At 41.0% G+C, this 20,504-nt stretch overlaps 1 protein-coding gene across 5 annotated transcripts; it reads right to left on the bottom strand.

Annotated features, from left to right (window-relative positions):
* Positions 1-200: 200 nt before the first annotated feature.
* pnpla4 (patatin-like phospholipase domain containing 4) lies at positions 201-3,657 on the bottom strand. 5 transcript variants are annotated; one of them, XM_030086129.1, is made up of 8 exons: positions 3,502-3,625; positions 2,638-2,853; positions 2,469-2,563; positions 2,104-2,239; positions 1,833-1,898; positions 1,426-1,578; positions 1,073-1,240; positions 201-1,009 (listed from the first exon to the last, which is right to left on the bottom strand). In XM_030086129.1, exons 1-7 carry the CDS (start codon positions 3,574-3,576, stop codon positions 1,109-1,111), a joined length of 873 nt encoding a protein of 290 aa, XP_029941989.1. In that variant the 5' UTR covers positions 3,577-3,625; the 3' UTR covers positions 201-1,009; positions 1,073-1,108. The 5 variants fall into 5 exon arrangements, with proteins under 5 accessions (XP_029941989.1, XP_029941990.1, XP_029941991.1 ...); XM_030086130.1 differs by having other exon boundaries at positions 202-612; positions 1,089-1,240; XM_030086131.1 differs by having other exon boundaries at positions 202-1,240; positions 3,620-3,657.
* Between the last annotated feature and the right edge of the window lie 16,847 nt (positions 3,658-20,504).

Here is a 20,504-nt window from a genome sequence, read left to right as displayed (position 1 = left end):
GCTGCCAACACTGATCTGTAACCCAAGTGAATATGGAGCTTTCATCTTCATTTCACTGTCGGTATCTTTATCTCACATCGTATTGTCCTTTGTGTAAGTTTACAGATGGACGAATGAGCGTTATTCACAAGGGTCTGTGTTTAAATTGCTTTATACTTATTTTTATGTACATTTGAAAACTAACACATTGATTAAAAAAAGAGAATACATTTTCTGCTCTTTAAAACATTCACTTTATTCCTCTGAGTGAATTCCAATAGTCTTTTAAAGTCCACTTTCATATTTCATCACTTCTGTTTGCAGTAAAGCGGAACATCTGAAGAGCAGTCCAGTCTTTCTGTGCGCGCTGTGCAGGAAATGCTCAGAATGGGAAGTTATTCTTTCTTCACGTGAGGTGAAACGTCGCTTCAAACGTGTGCAGAGAGCGCACGATCCCCCCGAGGCGGAGTGTGTGTGGAGAGCAGACCACAGAGAGCTTCTTCTCCTGATGGAGAACCGAGGAAATCCAACCTTCAAAGAGCAGCAGGACTTCAGTCTTTCTGCCTCCAGCTGGGCCAAATTAAACAACTGATGCAGAGTCCAGGTCCACATCAGACCGCTTTCCTCCAGCGCCTGAAAGAAGGGTGTGTGTGTGTGTGTGTGTGTGTGTGTGTGTGTGTGTGTGTGTGTGTGGTGCAGCCATTCCTTCATGCACGAAGAGACATACTCATAAATAAAGAGTATAAAGGTGATTTGTTGGTTAAAATAGTCAAAACCAGCAGAAAAAATAAAAATTACAAACCAAATTGTCAAAAAACAGGAAAACACATGAAATGGACCATTTCAACTGGAAGTTCCCGGTTGGGAGTCGTTCAGGAAAGTTTGCACACTTTCCAGGAATTCCCAAACACGCACAACAACGTCAATAATTCAGGATCTTTGCTCATTTGGGTCAATGGGTGGAGTCACAGGAAGACCACAATGTTCTGACAGCAGCGTTCAGACCCGAGACCTGGACGACCTGGACGACCTGGACGACCTGGACGACCTGGACGACCTGGACGACCTGGACGACCTGGACAACCTGGACGACCCCCCACTACGTTCACCTTCGGTCCTCCAGGCTCCGTCAGCTCATCCAGTCCTCCCTCCGCAGGAACCGGACGGCGTCGCCGAAGCCCTCCTGGCAGAAGGTCCGCATGGCGGCCGTGGAGGGAGGAAACAGAGCCATGTTCAGACGCTTGATGTTCTCCAGCGAGAGCTGAATGGAACCGACAGAGAAATAAATAAACACAGAGAAACGGGTCGAAGCAGGTAAAAACAGCAAAACAATGAAACGAGTGAAGTGACAACTTCAAAAGAGTGAAAACAGAAAGGAAGAAGATCAAGCTTCCAGCTGCAGTGGGAGGATTTCCAGAAGAGTCCAGCTGGAGGAGCAGGACTCACCATGACGCTCATGTTGGCCAGACGGAGCCGAGCGGCCGAGCGGCCGCGGTGCAGCGGAGACACGTCCTGCGGCCCCGAGAACGGAGACACGGTGACGGTTCGTCCAGAGGGGAGGATCGGCAGGCTGTCCGTAAAGCCCCCGTCCACACACTTCTACACACACACACACACACACACACACACACACACACACACACACACACACACACACACACACACACACACACAGGAAACCATCAAAGACCTGCCATCATGATACTTTACAAGACATGGTCAGTGGTTACTATGGAAACCAGCAGACCCACCATCAGAGAGAGTGTTTGTTTGTTTGTTTGTTTGTGTTTGTGTGTGTGTGTGTGTGTGTGTGTGTGTGTGTGTGTGTGTGAGCGCATGCGTGCGCACAGTACCTGTCCTCTGAAGGTCACTGGTTTGAATCCGGCATAAACTGGAACAAAGCTGCTGGCAAGTAAAGCCTGAAAACACACACACACACACACACACACACACACACACACACACACACACACACACACACACACACACACACACACACACACGCACACGCACACGCACACGCACACGCACACGCACACTTACACTTGACTGAACACCGATTTCACAGATGATCCCAGGTCGGGGTGTGTGTGTGTGTGTGTGTGTGTGTGTGTGTGTGTGTACCTTTATGAGGTCGTCTCTGGAGGTGAACGTGGACACCAGCTGGTTCTGTCCGCTCACTGAGTGTGTGATGGAGACGAAGAGACGACCGGAGGCCAGACTGTGAGCCTCACTGGGAAGGATCTCCTCCATCCCTTCCCTGAACACACACACACACACACACACACACACACACACACACACACACACACACACACACACACACACACACACACACACACACACACACACACACACACACACACACACACACACACACACAGGGTGCATTGTTCAGAAGTTACTGTCACCCATTACATAGCAATGAAAAAGGTTTGAGTCTTTATCTCAGTTGTGAGACTGAAGTGTGTCAGCGCTGCAGAAGTTACCGCAGTGTGAGCATGAAGTCGTATCCTGGAATCGCCGCCCCGAAGCGCTGTCGTCTCACACTTTCAGCAAACCTGAAGGTGAAATCTTTACAGTTCTGGAGGAGGGAGGAGAACCCGGGAGTGAGGAGCCGAGGAGGCACGAGAGGAACCAGGAGGGGAACAGCCTGACCTCTAACTTATCGGGGGCCGTGGTCACCACGGCAGCCACCAGCGCCCCGGCCGAAGCCCCCACGCAGGCTCCCAGGGACCCCAGCAGCCGGTCTCCATGGCGGAGGAAGGCCTCCACAGCGCCCAGGTGATAGATCCCCATGAAGCCACAGGCAGCGAAGGACAGGTTCAGGACGGCCATCTTCAACAGCCGCAGTGCCACAGGACACAGATCGCTCTGGGGCGGACATGAGGACTGTTCACACTACCAGCACTAATACTGCTTAAAGTATTAAGGAGTATTTGAGTAAGGTCACATTTTAATGTTTGAAATCGTCCTGGATCATAACTAAATGTCTGCAACAAGCCAAAGCAGGTGGAACTGTGTTGTAAATTCCTGTTAAGTCTGATTACTTTGTCTAAAGAGTTCTTTAGACAAAGTAATCAGACTTCACTGTGTTTTTAAGCTTTCCATTTTATTATTATAAATACGTTTCTTTTTATATCTGTAAGAAGTCAAGGACAATGTCATTATGGTATGACGGCAATAAAGCACTTCTGGCTTCTACTTATCAAGTTCTGCATGTCTTTGTATCGAGTTCCGTGTCCAGTTATTGACCTCTGAGTGAAGCTGTCAGGAGTCACGTGTCTTGTTATGAACCACTGGTCTGATGTGACGACGTAGAGGACGTTCTGATCACGTGGCTAATGCGGAAGCAAATGCGGTTAATTCGAAAATCCCCAAACATGATCAAACTCTGTACCTCTAAACAAATCCGATTTACTTTTTCGCCCTAAATGTCATGAAGCGAACTACCAAACTGAGCTAACAGCCATGCTAAACCAGACCGAGCTAACTAACCCATGAAACTCAACGCTGACTGACCAGCGCTGCGTGACGGGAAGGACGCGCGGACCGATTCCGACACGCGCCGTTCAGCACCTCGGAGCAGCCACACATCGCGTACGCACGTGGAGGTGAATAATCCTGGGTTTAATCTCACCTGTCCTCTGAACACTCCGGAAACACAGCCACCAAAACATCCGGTTCACATTTTCAAAATAAAACTTCTTCCCGGATGTCACACAGAATGTGAAGCCTGAACACAAAAATTCTAATTTGTTTTGTTTATAGAATGATTTAAAATTCAGTCGAACCCCCCCCCCCCCAAACTAAAGCAAGTCCAGTCGCTTTCTCTTGCTCATGTGGATCTGTTTTTTTAAGTAGACTTGAAATGACTGTGTTGTAATTGCTGCTATATAAATAAAGCTGAATTGAACTGAACTGAATACTCTGAAGTCACCTTGAGGTTTTTTCAAGGTTCTCTGTGTTCTTGCATGATGTTGCTCTGTTAGTATTTAGTCTTTCTGTCCACTGCTTGTGTACTTGCGTGTTTTCATGGGTTTACTGCCCCTGCTCTGTTCCGTTTTGCTGTTCAGACTTCAGACTGCAGAGTTTAGCTTCTTGTCCATATTTGCTTTATTCATGTTTTATGCTTCACACTTTGGGTGTTATGTTTATGTTCATGTAAATGTCAGTCTCGCCTGTCAGATTAAATTCTTGTGTACTGAGCTTTTCTGTTTCATTCCAGTCAAGTGTTTAGGTCTTTGTCTGCTGAGTCATGTTTTGGAATGAACCTCAGAAGACGAGCTTTATCCAGTTGGATACATGCTCTGTAACAAATCTGAACGCTCTTCATTCCCCACCAACAGTCACGACGAGTTTGGTGAAAAAATTGTGGTGATCTGAGATTTATTGATTTTGCAGATAGAACCAGAGGTAAGCAACCACATTTTGACAATAGGTTGTTAGTGTTTCCATGGTGCAAGGATTAACAGGGCATGTGTTGTTTGGAAACAAACAAACAAACAAACAAACAAACAAACTGAGCTCTGCTTCAAAATACTTTCCAACAGGTCAGAGATGTTAATCACTAGTCATGTTTCCCCTGACAGGAGGCTACTACTGGTTAATCGCTCTTCTCACACCTTTTACCCAGCACTGCAATCATCAGCTCTCTCAAGGATAAGCCGTATCTTGGCTATTTGCATATAGAGTCCTTTCAACAAGTTCATGCAACATCTCACATGTGCACCATCCTCCATGATGAAATAAGTTGGTGGAGGTGTGAAACTGCTCTGTGTTGTGCGCCTACTTCAACAACATGTCACCGGAGCAGAGGAACCTGCAGGAAAGTGTGAGAGGAGATTAATTTAACATTTGTTCACTCTGCCTGCAGGAGCTGCTGACTCAGCAAAAACCCTTCCAAGAGGTGGCACTGTGCAAAGTGCTTTACAGAAACCAGCAAATCTAAATGCTATTTCTAGTCACTGTAAATACAGACCACTGCAAACAAAGTCTTTCCAATATCTGGAACACACAGCGGATATTTCAACATCATGAAGGCAATTCTGTGTGGTAATTTGAGTGCCTGTTGGATAAAACACAAACCTTCGGTAGCTTTGGTATCATGGTGCACAGAACTGCCCCGCCTCAAAAAAAAAAAAAAGAAAAAGAAAAATGTTCAGAAATAAATCTAGTACGTAATGTGATCTTAATTACTTCATTTTTAAATTTACAGAAGTCCAAGAAAATGACACAAATCATTGCAACAGAACTGTTCTGCCTCCATCATCAATGTTGAAGTACTGGAAGAGGTTAAACCTCAAGATGCTTCAGCACTGCACTGTGATTTAATTATTCCTCCAGATAAAGGCGCTGGGAGTTATTCAGTGTAGAAGTACGAGTGCTTGTGTGCGTCCCAGAGTCCATGAAATTCACGGATAAAAGAAATGAGAAAATGTCCAATTTCAGATACCACCATCATTATCCTGAGCAAAGTTCTAATTAAGAAAAATGGTGGGTGGAACATTATCGGAGTGACATTGAGAGCTGAATGTTTGAGTGGAAACAGGGAGAATTAAACTTCTCAGGCCTCAGAGCAGCTGATAAAGAAAGGATGCCGAGGGGAAGAAAGCGAGTGCTTCTGGAAAGACGTTGCAAGGTCGTCCTGATAAAATAAATCTGGTCCAGATCAAATAGTTCCTGGAGATTAAAAAAAAAAAAAAACAGTCGAGAGAAGGCAGAATGAAATCAGAGAGGCTGCAGAGGAAGGAAAAACACAAGAATGAAAGCACGAATTGATGTGACGGCTCACCGAAAAGACCATTAGGATGATCACATCAGAGCAAACATGAAGCTGTCAGATCGCTGCAGATCTGAAGCAGCTCACCTCAGGAGGTCACTTCAGGTTCACCTCATCAACACTTCAGCTGGAAAAAGACCAAATTTCATCACATTTCTTCCAAAATGACAAGATAAATAAACAGTGACTTGTTTAAATTAGTGCTGCTCATCTTTCTGGTCTGAAATTCTCACATATTCATGCTTTTTGCTTTTGAAAATCACCTCTTATCCCTATTTTGCCCACCTGATTGATGTTGTGATGACAGTGACACCATATTTATTACTATTAAATCAAAATGAACTGTGTTGTAAATAATTAATCACAATCAGAGACTGAATGAGAGTTCTAAACAATGAAATCAGTCTAATCGTGGTCAGTTTTTCTGCTTTCTCTCAGAATTTATTATAAATAGGTGGTACATACTGGTGTTCATTCGCTATGTTTTTCACTTTTATGTTAAACTGGACCATTAAAATACCCTTTAGTAGTGTTTAGCATAATAAAAAGTAAAAACTAAGCTGAAATGAGGTTAAAATGCTGAAATGTAGTTAAAATGACTTCATATATAACCATTTCTCAACCACAAATGGATTTAGATATTTTCATATTCAAAAAGTGTCATCCCATCTGTACATAATGCAATAAAAGCAGTAAAAGCACTCTAAAGTCCACTTAATGTGAGGTTCAGGTTTCCATTAGTCCAGAGTTAGACTGTGAGACAATCCTCGTGAGACGGTTTTCCACTCAAAAATGAAATAAACGTTTCCAACCAATCAGCAAACATCATGCCTGTGATGACACATTAGAATAATTTGTTTTCAAATTGAACACACTGAGTTTGTCATGAACTCTAACTTTAAAAAGAAAAAAGGTACATAATGGTGTTGCTTACCGACTTTTTTGACTTTAAAAAGTGTCACATTGAATTTGACAATTGAAACAACCTTAGAAAAGTATTTCTATGAGTGGCAGATAAAGGTTTGAAGATTAGTTTGAGGGCTGTGGATAAACATCGAGCAGAAAGATTAAGCTGAAGTGATGAGATGCTTTCAGAGCTGGATAAAATCTCGCTGTGTCTCCTCAGGAAAATGGAGGACAAACTATTTAAGGCAGGGAAAATTGGATCTCCTTCAGGAGGAGGAGGAAGGAGGAAAAACAGTAATTGTGATTCTGACAGCGGGCTCTCAGAGAGAAGAAGAAGAAAAAAAATGTCCATATCACATTTAGGGGGAACTGAATCGCTCTGCTGTGGGACGAGGCTGCTTGGAAGGAATCGGCTGGAAGTTTAGCTGTAATTGGACGAGTTCACATCTAACAGGACCGCAGTCTTCCAAATCTCAGCCTCCATCAAGACTCGTCTCTGCAGATAACCAACACAAGGCCCAGTTGAACTCCCTCTGATCATCACCTCCAGCTTTCTCTGCTGCACAGACACCTCCAACCATCAGAAACTGTCTGCGTCTGTCTGGACTGCATCACATGTTAACACACTTCAGCATGTTCAATCCTCTGTACTTCCAGTGTACTTCCTATGACCCTTTTTTTATATTCAAGTACCCTCTTGTTGGATTTTTTTGTTGAAAACAGAGATAAACAAATCAAATACTGCACTATGTCAACAGTTTATGATATATTATATTATATAAAAGTGCAAAATTTTGCTCATTTGTTGTGGTGTTTCTTCAACTATTTGGGAAAAAATATATACATAAAGTTAAATACTGACTTCACTTTAACTACTTTCTGAGGTAATAGAGAACCATCTGGATTAATAAAATGAATTATGAACACGTGGAACGTTCCAGGTCGTGTCAAACTATTCTGCTATGGGGAAACTCTGAGCTTATGAAATGGAAGAGCTGACTTTAGATGAAATTCAGTTGATGAATTTACTTTCATATTTGATTGAAGTATTATTTAAAAAATATCAACTACTATTATCATTCAACAAATTGTTGCTAGTTTTAAAACATTTAAAAAAAAAAAATCTCACATACCCCCTGACATACTTTTAAGTCCCCCCATTTGAGAACCACTGCTCCACATAAACTGTTCCAAATTCTGATGTCATCTGTATCCATGTCACAGGTAAACCTTAAACGCTCTCAGATCCCCCCAAAAAGAAAAATGTTTCTTAAACCAGACACAGACTCTCTGAGATGCAGACTGTAGATTTGTCATCTTTGATGAGCACACAGACACAGAAAGAAGATTTTTCACTCTTCAAGCTTCACCTGGATCTCTGAAATGGCACTCAGACTCTTCACGCTGGACTGTAACTTTTGAATTGAAACCAGAACTCTTTAAACAGTCCAAGACACACTCTTAAATCTAGTCCTGGAAATTTAACATGCAACATGATTCAGATTTCACATTTTACCTGGAACTCTTCCGGGATTTGTTCAGACCTGACTCTTTTTTTTTTTTTAATGTACTGTAACTGTGAATTCTGTCCCCTGTGAATTCAGCACTGGACAGCTCCACAGTGAACTGAGCCTCATCAATGCATTCAATTCTATTCAGCTCCAAAACAGCTTCTGCGCTATCCAAAGACAAAGAGAGACATCAACATCACAGGACTGAAAGACCTGCTTTTAGCATACATATCTTGAAGTTAGACCTGAAATCGTATGGTTTGGTCTGATGCGGGGCTGCTCGGTGGAGCAGTGGTTAGTTCTCACAGTGAGATGGTCGTTTGGATGAGCCTTTTTGTGTGGAGTTTAGATGTTTTACCCATGATAATCCAGACTCAGTTCAAGTGGGAAGGATGCAAAAACCTCTTGAGTTCTGCCAGTAAACATAAACTGCAAAAGCACATGAAAAAAAGGTAGACAATACAAACCGATGGCAAATAATCAAAAGCAAACAAATGTTTTTCCTCAAAGGACCAACTCATGGCGTCAAGCGACATGTTTATAGCAGCGGGAAAGATAAGCACAGAGAGGAACAACACAATTACATGAAATCTCCCCCACAAACTCATACGACACACTAAAACAATCCTCCAAACTGCAACCACTTTCCCTGAGCTCTCCATCTCTTTTCTCTGGGTGACTAAACCCTTTCACAGAGTGGAATATCATGGAGGACATGTCACAGGGTTCACTCACTTTTCCTCTCTCTGGACTTGCGGAGCTGGTGAAGGAACAAACATGGTGTAACTGGGGTCAAACAGAGAAGGACGCTCCAGGACAGCTAGTCATATGACAAAATGAGTATCTGGAGGCATTTGTTTCAGTAACCTTGTAACCAGGGATAACAGGACTCCTCCTGTAAGGCTCTAATTAATCCCCTTGTCTCCGAGGCTCTGTGGGATGCTGAGGCAGTTGTTTGAACATGTGTCCCAGGGGGCCGTTGAGACGGATGCATCCAGACTGACGTGTATGACTGAGCAGGACATATTCATCGGCTTCAACAGCCATCGGCGAACCCTGTCTGCTTTCATTGTTTATCCACGTCTGTTTATGGGAGCAGTGTAATCACTGTAACGAAGCACCACAGTCCTGAACTGTGAGCAGGAGGAGGATGCTGAGGTGGACGAATGGATCCACCGCACCAGCATTTCCACCCAAACTAACATATAACTCACCCTTAGACGTCTGTCTCTCTGTGGCTGCTTCAGTTGTGTCGATTTACTAAAGATGAGTGTTTGGCAGCGTCAGTGGTTTGTGAAAAAGCTTAAATTCACAGAGAAAATTTGGCAAAATTTGGACAGGATGTAAAATCTGAAAATAAAATGTCTTCCTAAATTCTGCTGCAAAGAATTACATCTCAAGGTTAAAAGCTTCATTTTTTTTATCTCTGTTAAATTTTGCAAGGTCAATCTGACATTACATGGATGGTAAAATGGCTCAAAAAGTTTTTTTTTTTTTTTTTTCCCAGCAGATTTGATAAAAAATAAACATGAAGTAGGTCTACGGTGGATGAAGTCTTGTTTCCTCACACATGTCAATTTGAATTATTGATTGTACCCAGAAAAGGAAGATTCAACAGCAGCAAGGTCGAGCTGAACAACGGAGGGTTGAAGCCTGCTCCATGAAGAATCCACACTGGTTTCAGATAATTATCCTCCACACCATGCCTACAGTGTCCCTTCTTTCACAGGTAAAATTACAAACATCAAACAGAAACAATCATGAATTATTGCAGCTTTCCAGACCTTGAAGTAAGCTACAAGGCTGTGTCCTCACACTGTGGGCTGATTAAATATTTATCTCTGCTTCCAAAAATACAGCTGGAAATCCATCTCGGAATTGGGAGGAAACGACACTTGAGCTTTTGTACCGTGATTGACTCTAAAACAGACACATGTCTGGTTCGCTCCTCATAAACTATGAGTAGAGCTTGTGTTAAGAATCACTTGACTTTTCAGACTAACCAGGCACGACAGCACTGCTGAGTTTATACAAAAGGACATATTAACCTTAAAGAAAATACAGAAAACAATGTTTTTTTCTGAACCAATTTCCAAAAAATAAAATTCATCTGGAGCCACAAAATAATGTTTGACCTTGAAAATGAAGAAAAAAGAAGTGTTTCGTTTCACTTTATAGAAACTGCATGTGATTAATTGTAAAACTGTGGATGTTTTATTGAATTTCAAGTTGTTATTTTCAGCATTCTATTCAGTGAATTTTAGTGGTCTTCATCTGTTCTTCCCATTTCTGCTTTAGCTATTTTTAGCATTTTCAGTAGTTTTGACTTTTTGTTTTATGATTGTAGCAATTTCACTGAATTTGACTTTTTTTATTTTCTTAAGCTGGTTTTTGAGTTTGGAGTTTGAGTTGCTGTAGAAATTTTGTCTCCAACTTCTTGAGTCCTTTAGATATGTTAGCTGTTCTCCTCATTAACTTTTCTTATGATTGAAAAAAATTGCTTTAGCCATATTTCGACATTTAAGCAATTTTGGCTGTTTAACATTTTTAGCAATTTCATTTATTTCTGCCCTTTTTATTGAGGGGATGAGAGTCCTTTTGAAAGATAGTCTGATATAAATGTATATTTTCAAACAATGTAGTGACAGCTTCTTGGAGTTGCAACAGAGAGGATGTGGAGTCACACAAGACTGCAGTAATCAGAATTTTGTATCCAGTGATCCACACTTTGTTTTTCTTCATTGAAAATTAACCTGTTGGTTGGATTAACAGATCAGATCTGGTGTAGTTAATCTTACAGGACGTAGTGTGAGTCTTGTGTTTGATTTCACAAATAACCCTGACAGTGACAGGAGCTGAAATCTAACCATGTTTCAGGGTGTTTATCTGCTTGCTGTGCAGTCCGCCGTGCTCCTGGTGAAATGTCTAACAGAGGCATTATGATCTGCTGTCTGTCAGCGCAGCCAGAGTCTTAGTTAGAATCAACACGGCGGTCATTTTCACTGAGGATCTTTCCACACAGAGCAGCCTCTTCTGCGTGTCGGCTGCAGGGCGATGTGAGTCTCTGAGGAGACGTGTGCCATGTCCGCACTAATTCCAACAACATCCCGGCTCGTTAGAAACAGCAGGCCGCAGGGCGCCGCCTCTCAAGCTCACGTCTCCGTCACAGAGCGACAACGGAGGGAGCTCCATCACACACACACACACACACACACACACACACACACACACACACACACACACACACACACACACACACACACACACACACACTCACACTCACTTTGCTTTGCTTGTTGGTTGTCCAGTTGGCTGGCTGATTTGTGATTTGGTTTGTTGGTTCGTTGCTTGGTTATTTAGTCAGTTTGTTATTTGGTTGGTTTGTTGGCTGGTTGACTAGTTGGCTGTTGATTTGTTGGTCGGCCGGTTGGTTGTATGGCTGTTTGGGTGGTTGGTTGATTCATTGCAAACAGCTTCAGAAGCTATACACATTTCCAGCAGATTAATCTTATGTAAACAGGCTCTAATGCAATGAAAACTCTGCTTGAATACTTCCATTGCCGTCACTCATAATGTTATTTTTAATTTCTTAATCACCTGAAAACACACACAGACAGCGCCATCTATCGGTGTCTTTTACACAGTATCTTAGTACACAGTAATGATTACTTAGCAATGGAATATCAGGTTTATCATTCTTTATGAAAAGTGGATTTAACTGAAAAGTCGCTGACTGGGTGAAGCCGCTTCACTGTCACTCCATCAGACCTGAAGCATTATCTCCTCCGATCTGACAGGACGCTTCACTCTTCTGAGAAAGAGGATTATATTCTTCAGATGCTTCCATTCGTCTTCTCCCATCAGGTGGAGGGTCGTCTGATTGGTTCTGATGATATTCTGTAATTAAAACAGTCCTCACCCACGAGAACAAGGGCTCTTGAGCAGATGGTCCGACTCCCACCGAGTGTCCGATCTCAACAGCATGAAGGCAGAAACGCTGACGCACTGCATCCACACAAGGCTCTGAGCAACCTCTGTGTTGAGAAACTCGAAAAACTGTGTCTGAGCTTCCTGAGGAGACAGCTGTGGCTGCACAGACTGAGTGGGCCCAGTTCACCCACAAACACACACATTATTTTAACAGTAGCCCCATTCTTTCACAACGCGGATACTAATAAAGGTACATTGCCAAGTTACTTTTTAGACGCAAATCTACTTTTTTAGTCTCAGAATTTTGCATTTAGTCATAAGATGTCGTCTTTAATGTCAATATTTATTTCTAAGTCCCAGCATGTTGTCTTTAGTTTTTACATTCAGTCTTAAGTATCAACAGTCTTTACTCTGAACACTTCATCTAAAATATCGAGATTTTGTCTTCAGTCTCTGGAGTCTCAAAATTTAGTTTTCAGTCTCAACATTTAAAAAGAAAAAATCTCAGCAGTTCAACTTTTGTGTTTTCAGTCTCAACATTTTTTCTGTTGTTTAATCATTTTATTCTTTCGCCTCTTTGCTCTTAACATGTTGTCCTTATTTTCAACCTTCTGTCTTTAGTCTTAATATTTACCAAACAGCTGCAGAGTTTGTTGCTGGGCTAAGTGAGTGAGAACATCATCTGAATGGATGAAAGAGCCTCAGAAGTTACTCTGCAGATCCAGATAATCTAAAACAGTCTAGCTTTTTTGCTTCATATCCCTGTAGCATCAGGCTGCCATAGGCCTCCATAATCTGATGAGAATAATGGTGTTTATTCAATAATGCGGCTGCGGGGCGAGCTGCACACACACCGAGGGAATGCAGCTTTTATTAATTCTACACCAGCTTTCTTTCTGTTTTTAATCTGGGGCGGCTGCTCGCACAGTGAAAATAATCTTCTGATCTTATACACACACATATACAAAGGACACACACGTACACACACCTACAATCACCTCTTTTATGGTGTTTATAGCTTTAATAAACAGACGGTGTTCTCTGTGCTGAAGAGACTGCGATAATACATTTACTGCAGTGACCTTGTTTGTTTCCCTGTTAATCTGACTGCAGTTTATTCCCACATGCGACGTTACCACATTCAAACTACTGTGTTTAAAGTCACAGGCACCACCTCAGCCCCCCCCCCACTAAAACACCTCGGAGGCCCACATGGCAAATTCAATTCAAGGATAAAACTGTGCTCAAAACTGCAAAGTGTTACAAAACAGGTAAAAAAAACTGAAACCAACTGAATGATTGGACAAATTAAAAAAAAAAAAAATCTTCCAAACTGCATGGAAAGTTAAAATAGCCTTAATGGTTAAAAAAAACGAGCTAAAATAAGGAAAACAGCTCAAATGGTCAATAAAAATGATTTAAGAAGCTGCTAAAACAGCTAAAATGGCTAAGATAAAAAAAATGCTAAAGGGAGAAACTGATGAAAGTTATGAAACATTCAGAATAGAACCGCTGAAAGCAGGTAAAAGAATTTCAACCAATCGAAAAGGTTAAAAAATGAATAGTTCAAAAGGTAAATCTGGTAAAAAATCATACAAAAAAAAAGTCAAATGGAGCCAAAATCGTAACTCTAAATGGAATAAAATCTTTTTTTTTTTATTGTAGTGATCAAATATCATAAATGCAACATAAAATAGAGTTTCGCCTGAACTTGATGAGCTGTTTAATCTTCAGTTTTCAAAGATGTGAGTGAGTTTTACCTTGCGGAAGTGTAAAAACAGGCTTGTTCAGTCTGACTGAAAGCTTGCCGCTGGTCATGCGGTCGGTATTTTAAAGCGAGTGTTTTCAGCGTCGGGACGATGTCGGAGCGCAGCAGAATGCAGATGCCCTTTCTCTCACTTCTTTCTATTCCCTGCAGATCCCACCTGAAAAGGTTAGACCACCAGTCCGCAAAAGTCAAGCTGCCGCTCAGTGTTGTAGTTTTCTTTTAAAAAGTGACATTTGCTTTGACACATATATATTTATTCTGTGTACTTCAGCAGTTTCTGCACTCAGATTTCCACACACACTTGAGCATCTCTGCTGCTGCTTTCAGCACGCTGCAGCAAAGTGTCATTCATTTTGAAGCTTCGCTACGTCTTTCAAAGTGTTCCCACGCTATAATTTCCCAGATGGAAGAGGATTAGACCCCCTTTAGTATCTGCCAACATCGAAAATGGTCACATCTGCAGAAAACATCTATATACTCCAGACTGTAACATATACTTCATTGAAATGTGGAATGGATGCTCAAAAATAACATTTTTTGCAATGAATTTTTTTTTTTACAAATGTGCATAAATCCGACATTACATCATACAAGGTATCAAACATGAGGCCTGCGGACAAGAAGGGGCCATATGAAGTTGCAGAGTGAAGTTTTAGCTGCTGTTTTTAATGTAGTGATGACAGATTTCAAAGGTTTTTTTGTAATTTGCCACCAGACATTAGCCTGAGACAGGAAAGAGGTTGCTTTAGTTTGTTATGATGTCTTTCTTTGCTATGTGTGTATGTGTGTGTGAGGCTGGATTGCATCTGATGCGTGTGTGGGTGTGTCCTCAGAGACATGCTCCTGCAGGATGGTGTTGGGGTGCAGTACCGGCCTCAGCCATGTGGGGGAGCTGCAGCACTGCTGCTGCTGCCACTCAGCTGCGCCTGCTTGTTATTCAGCACAATCCACAGAACCAGGCTCTGAAATAGATGTGCTTCAGTCCCCGTCACTCGCTGTAATACAATCACTTACCTAAGAGATGTTAGCGATATCCATCCACGAGGCGGCTGACATAAAGCATCCCATAGTCGCTGTTGCTATAGCGATCCTCCAGCATCTGGAGCCAGATCCCGGCCTGCCTGCTGACACTTCGGCAGGGTGGACGGATTTTCGAAATGGATGTTGAGAGTGTGGAAGAAAAAATGCAGCCAGGTTTGTTTTGCAGCTCCTGCGATCACACAGATTATAGGGGATGCATTATTCATGACTCAGCTCACATGTTTCTGTCCCCAGAGGTCTGAGGCAGGATGTACAGGTAGCACGTTCCCAGGTGAAGTGTGGACTCTCGGTTAGCAATCAGTTCAGGCACACAACTCACCACTGCCAGAGTGCCTATTTGTTGTTCACTGTGGTGTGAAACAAGCTTTTACACGTTCAGGAGTGATGCACCGCTCCCTTTTAAATCTCCCCGTGGAGTTTCGTCAGAGGCAGGAGGAATGTTGGCATAGTGCGGAGAGGAAAGTCCACCATCGAAAAGACTGCTGACCACATCAACACTGCAGGCTGGAAGACAAAACAAACAAAAACAAGTCAATCTGAAGCAAAGCAGCTACTGTTACTGCTACTCGGAAAACATCACACATTAAACTGCTGGAAAAAAAGACAAGATTACAACACAGAAAAAAATCTTCTCATAAAACTGACAAATAAAAGTCACGAGGGGCCAGCTGAGGAACAGAATGAACTGATTCACACAATCAGAATCTCTTTTACAAAGAGTGTTTTATATGATCTGGAAAACACATGATACTGTAAAACAACTGAAACAACTTAAAGTATTAAAACTGCCACAGTTGTGTCGCTGAAATGACTAAAAGAAGCTAAAATGGCTAAAGCAATGACGTAAATTTATCACTCAACTCCTTTTTCTCTCGCAGCTTATTGATTTTTAGTCAACAATATGAGATAAACATGTGTCAGCTTTCTGCTTGGTGAACATAAGAACGAGCAAAACAGATAATTCCATAAAAACACAACAGTAACACCAGGTTTTCGGTCAAAATGAAGAATAATAATCACTTTTACCACTGTTTTTAGTTGCAGCTGTGACATTTCATGAATGCACACAATACAAGCCACTAGTTTTATTAGTGAACCATGTTTTGCAGGTTTTATTTGGTTGAAATTGAATAAAAAAGGCTCTTCAGCGAATGTAGGTAGCAGATCTCTGGTGTGGGATCAGATCTGGTTACAGCTCCGCAGGGTTCACTAACTTTTCCTCTCACTCTGTTTCACACTTTCAAAAAGTGTGACTGTACTTTCAGTCGACAGTTTGTCATCGTGGATCAGGATCTTAATTACACACCCGAATGTGTCACTGATACTTATAATTAGAGTGTTTTTCAGAGTGACACATGTTGTTTTGGGGCATTTGCTGTGATGACTCAGGCTGTCAGTCTTCCTAGCAACACGAATCTACTGTCTGTATCGTGGAAATCATTTTCAAATGATCCTCTGAACCAAGCCTGAGATGGGAGATGATTCAGACCAGAACGAACCAGAAAGAAAACTACAAATAAACATGCGGAACACGGCTATTTCGGCTTCAATGTGAAGAGGCTGCAAGCTTCACAATATTATGCACCTCACTGTGGATCGACGTTTCTCTGTAAGCAGCATTTAAAGACACATTTCCATCAAGACTTTACTGTTCTTGGCAAACATGTTGGCTGTTCTTTATTGCAGGAGTCACTTCTCTAAATTTATAGCCTCCTGACAGAAAATGCGAACAGTGCAGGGTTATTATTTTACAATTATCGTCTTTAGAGAGTCTTGATGGATAAAAACACAGAAGCGTCTGCCAGCAGCCTGTTGTGACTTTACCATCTTCCTCAATACTTGGAACAAATGAGGAATAATTGTGTTTTAATGGTGAAATAAAGCACGATACAGTGGTGGCTCGGGTACAAATCCTCCTTCAGGAGGTCACCATCAATCTGAAATGAGCAGAAGTTTCAAATATTTGTACTTCTTTTGTGTATTTAATTAACATTTCTGAAATATTTCCCCTTTCGACCTCTATTCAGAGCTACAGCAAAGTGAATGTCATTCACCAGGTGCATTTTGATGCAATGTCTGCTGAAAAAGGACACAAAATATCACTTTAAAAGGCAGTCTGGGGTCTCTAGGTTGTGTAGCAGTGCTGCATGGGATACCGTCACCTGTGAAATTAACCAACGTGGAAGAGCCGTGTGCTCATTTGCAGCTGTTAGTGTCCAGATAGAAAGTGTGTGCAAAATTTCAAAACTTCTTTGTAAAAGCAGAATAAGGTGTTCAGAAACATCAAAAGCTTTGTGAAAGTCCAAGAACAGGATTAAAGTCTTCATTATTGAATTATTCAGGGTATGGTGAGATATTAGAGATGTGTCAGCCTTACAAAAAAGCTGAAAATCATTCCTTTAAATATAGTTTTAATCTTTAGCATTTGCTTTATGATTTGAATGAATAATAGGAGGCAATTATTTCACAACAAAGAGTGTACGGTTGTGAGTTACAGCTTTTTTATACAATAGTTAGCTCTTTATTCTTTGCACAAAGAGTCTTTAAAATCCTCCCCAAAGGTTAAAACGATTTCATGAGGTAACCTGCAGGTACCACAACTTTCATTTTGTGTTATTTTCTGCTCTCAAAAGGTTCAAATTCATCTGGAAAATACTGTCCATTGTCAATAACATCAGAACAAATACGATCAAATGAAGTTGTGTATAATTCTGATGAATCCATTCAGGAGATTAAATTTCTACGGTTATATTATGCAGATTTTTAATCTCCACTTATTTTTCTTTTCTTATTTTAAAACTGACTTTTTTTTTCCCGAGGACAGCGGGGGAGGACAGGGTGTCTACAGAATATCGTCCAGGTGGTTATATTATCGTGGCTTGAATGCAGATTAGCTTTACACATGATCTGATAGCAGGGCGTGTTGTAAACATCTTGATAGCAGATAACAGGAGACATCGTCAGAGTGGAACAGCTCTGCCTCATTAAAACTTCAGTTTAAAGAAGGTGGTTTAATGTTCAGTGACCACATGGGATCAGTTGATTAACCACTGCCGGCGACACCATCTTCACATGTGCTTCTTTTCCATTTCTGTGGTCATTGAGTTTAATTTGCAGAGTTCACGACAGAAGCTTCTTCAGCTGATGTGAGAGATGTGGAAGAAGTCATTACACACTGTAATTAACAGCTGTAGTTGAATTATGGACTTGAATCTCCCGAACTCTCATTTTCAGAGAGTTTAGACTTGGAGGGCAGAGATATTTATTTCACATACGACTGGAACCGAAGCAGGAAGTCCAATTAAAACCACTTGAGGGAACATAATAGCTGACAGAAAAGTGGAGACATTCGGCCACTTCAGTGATATTATTTAAAGAAATAGTTCTCCGTACAACAGACATTTTACTTTAGGTATAAAAAGATATGACACACAGAAGCCTTTGCTTCATGGTAGACAATTTCCATATATTACATAAGGAAAGTGGGTTTTTGATAAAAACCCAGCGAGAGACAAAGACGAGAGCGGAGTCTCAGAGCTCCCCGGAGACGCTGGTAGGAAAATGTAGCTAGCATTCGTGATAAGGCGCGACAGACTTGTACTGACAGAGTTATCCCCACGTTTTCCCTTAGCGGAGTTAAAACCGCAGCCACCAGTCTGCCGCATGAAGAATTAGAGCGCTGCCGTCTTCTCATGTCTCACGAGTGAGCCACTTAGCAGTGAGCAGCAGTCATTTTCCCGGCCAGAGTCATTCATTGCACGTTTGATGAAGATTGGACGACATGGAGTGAAAGTTAGAATGATCCAAAGTCACTGCCGACACGTGGTGACAGACCACCGGAGGTAAAGTCAGCACACGTGCAAGGACAATCTCTTTTGACATTGGTCTAATTTCTGGAGTTTCAAATGCAACCTTTGAAAAAAAACTTTGAGAATTCCATGTGGAATGGAGTGATTCTGAACGGAATAAAGACCTAAGAGGTTCTCATCCTGAAAATGACTGTTAGTTCATGTGAAGACTGTGTGAAGCAGATGAAGCCATTTCTTCAACGTACATATTCTGGAGGACGAGAGGCTGCAAAACGTATTGAGATGTTAAAGACTGTTATGTTTTTGTTTAATTTCAATTAGAAACAATTTCTACAGGAATTCATGCCACAAGCTTTAACAATGGTAAAATACAGACTCAGTGTATTTTCCAGCTGCTTTCATGTCCGATCAGTGTGTGATAAAACAGCTAAAATGATTACAAGTGCTACAACAACTAAAACAAATGAAATAACTTAGTCCACAATAATCACCACAGCTCCAACATCAAAAAAATCTAAATCACTTTAAATGGCTAAAAAAAGCAAAAATTTAGTTTGACGTAATTCAAACAAATTGTTGACAGATACTGTCAGTAAAACTGTTTCAAGTGTTCATTTGGACACAAAAACTATATATTTAACTAAACACATACACTGGTTGGGTTGGATGCTTTGTTTCACTTTGAGAAGATCCATTCATGAAATAAAAGCATCTGAGATTCATGACCTTTTCAGTCTGTTTACAGTTTGCTGTTGTTACATTTAATTCCACTGGAGTCATTAATCCTATGTTTTTTGCCTGCACATTCAATAAAATGAAAGAAAAGCTTTCTTCAACATTATTGAGAAAGTTTCCCACGAATGTTGTAAAAACCAACAGTAAAAAGATTTTACTGAACCCCACGAGGCCAATTATTGAACCTCAAAGGAACCACTCGTACTTTTTAGGGTCTAAATTAGTTCTGGCATCTGTACCCAAGCAATAAAACGAATATACATCAACTACTTCGTCTCCATTATGAGAAAGATAATGAGAAGACTTAGTGTTTTGTGTCAAACGAGAAAGAAGCAATGAACTCATTTAAGCTGCAGCTTTATGGGTGAGAAGCTTCAGAATTAAAAAAAAAAAAAGACTGACTGTAAAACTACAAAAATCAAACTGCACATAGCGTTAAAAAAAAATTTTTTTCCCTAGTGTTTGATTATTTGCAAAAACAGAAACAGGAAAATGCGTCATTGATAAAGCTAGCTAGCAGATGTTTACATGCATCATGCCTGCAGCAAGTATATGTGTTATATATCCATAATTCATAATTATATAAAGTAATAAAGAACAATTTGCAGTTCAACTCAGTTCATGTGAGCAATGACTCTTAAGCTAAAGTGGCTCATGGAGTTCCACAGGGTTCTGTATTAGATACCATTCTTTTCTCATTATAGATTTTCCTGCCAGTAGCATTCATGCTACATCCTGTCAGTGTGACTATATAGATGTTTAAAATATGCAGAAATCAAATTTCTTTTGCCCTCGTTAGTTTGAAGGAAAACACAGTGGTGAATTCAGTTACAGAGAACAATGTAAATTCTTAAAAAGTACAGGATGTACAATTTTTATGCTCTAAATTTCAACCTTGAAAATGAAGATAATAGCAAATAAACTTGTACACAATTTTTGAGATATTTACAAAAAAAAAACTGTAGCCTAACCTTTGAATTTTTGGGCCATTTTTTATTGTTTGAAGATGTTTGGTCATTTAGGGTTGTTGGTATTTGTAGCTA

Source organism: Salarias fasciatus (assembly GCF_902148845.1).
Source record: "Salarias fasciatus chromosome 23 unlocalized genomic scaffold, fSalaFa1.1 super_scaffold_20, whole genome shotgun sequence".
NCBI classification, from domain to species: Eukaryota; Metazoa; Chordata; class Actinopteri; order Blenniiformes; family Blenniidae; genus Salarias; species Salarias fasciatus.
This window is presented reverse-complemented; position numbering and strand designations above follow the sequence as displayed.